The 6,396-nt window shown below is 50.0% G+C and overlaps 1 protein-coding gene across 1 annotated transcript; it reads left to right on the forward strand.

The window, feature by feature from the left end:
• Positions 1 to 83: 83 nt before the first annotated feature.
• On the forward strand, positions 84 to 4,587 carry LOC116378685 (ras-responsive element-binding protein 1-like; the record flags this gene model as incomplete). The annotated part of the gene is made up of 6 exons (XM_031840595.1): positions 84 to 419; positions 642 to 1,110; positions 1,238 to 2,945; positions 3,380 to 3,561; positions 3,645 to 3,839; positions 4,204 to 4,587. Coding segments are annotated over 6 exons (3,147 nt in total), but the record flags the coding sequence as incomplete, so codon positions are not given.
• Between the last annotated feature and the right edge of the window lie 1,809 nt (positions 4,588 to 6,396).

The following is a 6,396-nucleotide window of genomic DNA, read 5'->3' on the forward strand; positions in this document are numbered from 1 at the left end:
GACACAACGTCAGGTTTTTAAAGGGTCAGAATTAACCCCCCCCCCCCCCCCCTCTCTCTCCCTCTCTCTCTCTCTCTCTGCAGGTCTGGTGTGAGACAAACCTTCGTCGCTGTATCAGCAAGTTCCACCGGTTCGTCTGCGATTGCTGCGACAAGGCGTTTCCGCTCCGCTCGGCCCTGGACCTCCATAAAACCATCTCACACCCCGATAGACCCTCTGACACACGGGACATGGAGATTGAGGAGATTGAAGAGGAGGAGGAGGAGGAAGAAGAGGAGGAGGAGGAGGAGGAGGAGGAAGAGGAAGATGAAGATGAAGATGGAGCTGCAGAAAACAGCGTCGACAGTCCAGATGTTGAGAAAAAACTCTCGGAGCAGCACAGCTTCCTGGAGGCGTTGGGTCTCCGGCACTTTTCTAAGGTAATTTTCTTTCACATTTTTCTCTCTGTGGTCTTGATTTTCAAATGACAAATGACTTCGGAAAGATGATAATCTGCCGAAATTATGACAGTGCTCACAGCTTCTGGCTGATAAACGGTGTAGTTTTGGCGATTGTTTGAAGGAAACATGCTCCTCCATCTTGCCGGTGGGTTCTGGGGTTCCAGGCTCCGTCCTCTGATGGACGCTGTGTTTGTTTCTCAGGTGAAGTCTGGACCCACGGACGACGAGATCCATCAAGCCCACCTGGACAGCATCAAGGTGATCCACGTGGAGCCGCCGTCCTCCAGCCTCCCCCAGGAGCCGGCCTCGGCCTACCTGTCCGGTGGTCTGGGTCTGACTCTAGGAATGGGCGGTCTGGCAGCCCTCAGCATCCCGCTGCTGGAGGCCTCTGGCTCCGCCTCCGCCCTGCAGGGCCTCTCCCAGAGGGAGGCCATGAGCCTGCTCTCCCTGCAGCCCTTCCAGAGTGGCTTCCTCCTGCAGCCCGACGGTGGCGGCGCCGCGACCGCCGGCGCAGCCTCGTCGGGGTTCAAACCCGGTGAGGCCAGAGGAGCCGGGCTCATGGAGCTGGCCGACATCCAGCAGATCCTCAGAGTGGCGAGCGCGGCGCCCAATCAGATGGGACTGACGCTCCCGCCGCTGGCCAAAGCTCCGGGATTCGCCGGAGGTCAAGGTGGGTGTCGCCCCCCCCCCCGGAGCTGTCAATCAATCAATCGATCGATCGATCAGCCAATCAGTTAGTTTGTGAACAGATTTGACGGTAGAATCACCAAAGAAACTCTTGTTTCTTCCTCCTGCAGGTCAAGTCCAGAAGGCGATGCCCCCGTTGAAGCCCAAACCTCCCATCACCCCTCGCTCCAGCCTCACAGCGACCACTCCCCCCCCCCCCCCCGGCCCCGGCCAGGCCTCGCTGGGCTGCATCAGCCCCAGCCTGCCGCCTCCCACCCCGACTCTCTTCAAAACGCCCTCCTCATCGTCCTCATCCTCTTCCTCAGCCGGGAACGGAGGGCAGCTGGACGCAGAGTGCATGGGCGACGCCCACACGCCTGTGTCCGATTCGCCGCCGGCCGCCACCACGGCAGGGCACGAGGAGGCGGGGCTTAGCGGGAGAAAGCCGGGAGCCAAAGGCGGGAGCAACGCCGGCTCGGCTAAAGGCTCGTTCCCGTGCCGGTTCTGCGACCAGGTGTTCTCGTTCTCCGGCGTACTGCAGGCCCACATGCGCTTCCACCTCGGCATCCTCCCGCACCAGTGCAACATCTGCGACTACGTGGCGCCGGACAAAGCCACGCTGATCCGACACCTGCGGACGCACAGCGGCGAGCGGCCGTACGTCTGCCGCGTCTGCCACTACCCGTTCACCGTCAAGGCCAACTGCGAGCGCCACCTCAGGAAGAAGCACGCCAAGACCTCGAGGAAGGAGATCGAGAGAAACATCAAGTACGTCACCTCCACCACCACGGGCAGCCTCGCCACGCCGATCACCACCACCACCACCACCAACCAGGACACGGAGACGGGCTGCACCGGAGCCGAGACCACGTGCCGGTTCTGCGGCGAGGACCTGAAGACATACCGGGCGCTGCAGATCCACCTGCGCACGCACAATGGCTGCCAGAGGAAGCCCTTCGAGTGCCGGCGCTGCGGCGCCGCTTTCCTGGCCAAACGCAACTGCATCCACCACCTGCTGAAGCAGCACCCCGAGGTGCAGGAGAGGGAGATCGAAGACCACATCGCCACGCTGCTTCCTGCCGGCGCGCCCACCGTGACCGCCGCCCGAGCAGCTCCCACGACGCAGAACGGGTTTGGTCAGCCTTCGATTACGGCGCTCCACGCCGTGAAGGTGGAGGAGCTGACCAACGCGGTTTACGCCGCCGACTTGGACCAACCGCTGGACTTCTCCGCCAAGGGTCGCACTGCTGGTGCTGGCAGCGCCAGCAGCGCCAGCGGCAGTGGCAGCCTGGCGGGGTCCCCCGGTGTCAAACTGGAGAGCGTCTCCCCCAGCTTCGACTGCTCCGTCCTGGACCAGCCCATTGACCTGTCCGTCCCCAGCAAGAGGCAGCGGAGGGGGGAGGAGCGGGAGACGAGGGACAAGAGGGAGATCAAGGTGGAGCCGAGCGGCATCAGCATCGTGGAGCAGCAGGCTCTCGCTCTGTCCAAGGAGGAGAAGGCGGCGAGCATCCTGCCTCCTCTGCACCCCCACCCACAGCTGGGCTGCTACCAGCTGCCCCCTGGATCCACCCCTCCCCTGGCCTCCCTCCCCAACTCCGCGCGAGCCCAGCGCCTCAAACCCTTGCTCCCCAAACCGCCCTCCTCCTCCGCCCTCAAGGAGCTCCCCCCTCTGGCCTCCATCGCTCAGATCATCCACTCCGTCTCCGGAGCGCCGGACCTGCTGAAGAGAGAGGAGGTGAAACCCGTCGCTCCATCTCTGGTCGACTCGGCTGCAGACGTCCCGGGACCCTCGTCTGTCCTGGAGACGCAGAGCGAGGAACCGTCTGAGGGCTCCTCCAGGTCTGTGAGCTTCACTCATAACTAATCAATCATTCAAATAACTCAGAGCTCTTTATATGTCTGTTTAACTTTCGCAGGATAAATAATCCTTTATTACAATTAGTTTATGAATCAATTACAAAAGTACTCAATCATTACAGGTTCTATAATGTGAGGAAGGTTTTGCTTTCTGTCCGTTTTACATTATTTTACTGTTTTACCACATTTTATAGATCAAATCATTAATGAGTTCGTAGTCAAGTCTTTTTCAGGAAAAAACTGTAAATAAGGAACCAAAGAGAAACAGTTGTAGGAGCCTGAGAGGGAAAAGAAGGTCTTCTAACTTCCTGTTTGGTTCCTACTTTTCTCTGTAAATGACATGATGATTCCTGATTGTACCACCAGGTGGCGCCAAAGTAAAGTAAATAAAATGTTATTGTGTGTTTGTCTGACAGAAAGCGGTCCAGGAAGAAGCATGCTGCTCTGGCGGTGAAGGAGAAGGCCGTCCTGAGCGGCAGCATCGACCTGGAGTCCAGCGGCGAGTTCGCCAGCGTGGAGAAGATGCTCGCCACCACCGACGCCAACAAGTTCAGCACCTACCTGCAGAACGGAGCTGCAGACCTGGGAGGAAAGAGAGGTGAGAGGACGGACAGCTGAGCTCAGGTCTGATGATTAAAAAAAAGACAACCTGAGGCTAAAACCCTTTCTCCCTGTGAACAGACCTAAACCGAGCAGGAGGAGGCGAGGACAAGGAGGGAGGAGCTAGGGAGGAGGTGAAGCCGGCGCCGGTGGGGCCGCAGCCCAAAGGGAAGAAGAACGCCTACTCCAACTCAGTCCAGAAGATGACCTGCCCCTTCTGCCCACGAGTGTTCCCCTGGGCCAGCTCGCTGCAGAGACACATGCTGACCCACACCGGTAAATACACACACACACACACACACACACACACACATCTGGGCAGAGGTTTGTTAAATGTTAGCAGAAAGTCAGACAAAGCCTCATTTGACTGAATAGAAGTTCCTGATGAACGTTAACTCTGCAGAGTCTCTAATCACAAGAAGGACTTTTAATCAACTAGTATTTCTATGAAGTTTGCTAAATGAGAAAATATACTTTTTGTTGGTTTGTCTTTATTTCTATTAGCTACTAGAGGTAGCTTTTACTGTAACATTAACTTCTTTATTGGAAAAGTTCATTAAAAAAAATCGAACTTCAATTTCAAAATAAGAGCGCTGTTGGCCTGACGTTCGTCCCCCTGAAACCCCCCGTCTCTCCTCAGGTCAGAAACCGTTCCCGTGTCCCAAGTGCGACGCCTTTTTCTCCACCAAATCCAACTGTGAGCGCCACCTGCTGAGGAAACACGGCGTGACGCACCGAACGCTGCGGCGCAACGGCACCCTCGGCAAGAAGGACGGAGACGAAGGATCGCACGAGAGCGCAGGTCAGAAACGCCAAAGTCTACCATTTAAAATGAAAAGAGACGGAAGTTTAATTAAGATTCAAAGTGACAGATCCAGAAGTTTTAGTTCATTTTAATTTATTTACTCTTCATTTTATCATTTTTAATCACTTTTCTCTAACACGTATAAAATGTGCTTCATAAATAGTTTTATTTATTTCATTATTATCAGTCAAAAACCTGTCACGTTATTTTAATAATTAAATAAGTAATTAATTAATTAATAATAAATATGTAATATTAGTGCTGGGCAAGTTAACGCGTTATTATCGCGCGTTAACGCAGTTTTTTATTTATTTATTATTAAGCGACATTTTTAACACAAGAACCAGGCAGCAAGCAGTGAACAGCTGTGTTTGTGTGGCGTCACTTCCTTCTCCCCCCGGGTCCAGAACCCCTCCTACACTGCGTCATCGTCCTTCACTCTTGTCTCACAAACACACACACACACACACGCACACACACACACACACACACACACACACACGACACGTCTTGTTTGAACGGAACACTTTACTGTCTGAACTGCAGTGTTACAGTGTTACAGTGAACACAAAGGGCTCTTGCACCCGATATGTGGTTTTCTGCTTATCATCATTGTTAGCATCAAGAACACGTATCATTCTACTTCCTGTCTCTTCAAAGTAAAAGCACTTCCGTTTTCATGCTCTTCACAATAAAAGTAAATCATGCAATCAAATAATTTACAACAGTGACAATATTAAAATACATATTGTCGAGTTTTTAAAGTGTTTTGTTTGTAATATGTATAATAAGCATCATTTAGTTATCACTACTGAGAATTTAACAAACATAAAAAGAAGTAGATAGGTTTGCAGTTTTCAAGGTGTATATTTAAATATCATCTCTTACACACATGAAGATAAAGTTGTGAACACCGGCTGAATATCTATGATCAGAATCATTATAACTGTTTAACTGCTGCTGTGTAAAGAGAATACTGCTGTTAAAAAGAACCTGATGTGTTTAAAGTGTTTACAAACCAAATGTTATTGACCTTTTGTTCATATAGCAGTACTTTCAAAATAAAAGTGCACAATACACTACTTTTTAATTCATTATTGAACTTTGCCATAACGATGCGATTAATCGCAAAAAATCCATGCGTTTAATCACGATTAGATATTTTAATCATTGCCCAGCACTAATAATAATTAATAACTATTAATTAAATAGTTCATAATTTAGGTGAAGTAAAAGTTACAAATATTTTTATCTCAGGAGTCCTGATTTTGATCTTCCTGATCAATATTGTGTATTGGTTGTATATTACATTACATTACAGTCATTTAGCAGACGCTTTTATCCAAAGCGACTTACAATTCAGAGTCTATCACATTTCTACACCGTAGGCACAACTATGGGAGCAATTTTGGGGTTAAGTGTCTTGCTCAAGGACACATCGACATGCGACTAGCGGAGCCGGAGCCGGGGATCGAACTGCCAATCCTCTGATTGAAAGATGGCCCTGCTATCCACTTAGCCACAGTCGCCCTATTGGTTGTATATTGGTTGTATATTGGTTGTGTATTGGTTGTGTATTGGTTGTATATTGGTTGTGTATTGGTTGTATATTGGTTGTATATTGGTTATATATTGGTTGGGTATTGGTCGTGTATTAGTTGTGTATTGGTTGTGTATTGGTTATATATTGGTTGTGTATTGGTTGTGTATTGGTTGTATATTGGTTATATACAGTATTGGTTGTGTATTGGTTGTGTATTAGTTATATATTGGTTGTATTGGTTGTGTATTGGTTGTGTAGTAGTTATATATTGGTTGTATTGGTTGTGTATTAGTTATATATTGGTTGTGTATTGGTTGTGTATTGGTTGTGTATTAGTTATATATTGGTTGTGTATTGGCTGTGTATTGGTTGTGTATTGGTTGTATATTAGCTATATACAGTATTGGTTGTGTATTGGTTGTATATTGTCTATATACAGTATTGGTTGTGTATTGGTTGTGTATTGGTTGTGTATTGGTTGTGTA

The sequence above is a fragment of the Anarrhichthys ocellatus genome, unplaced genomic scaffold (assembly GCF_004355925.1).
Source record: "Anarrhichthys ocellatus isolate YVR2014 unplaced genomic scaffold, GSC_Weel_1.0 scaffold2998, whole genome shotgun sequence".
Classification (NCBI taxonomy): Eukaryota; Metazoa; Chordata; class Actinopteri; order Perciformes; family Anarhichadidae; genus Anarrhichthys; species Anarrhichthys ocellatus.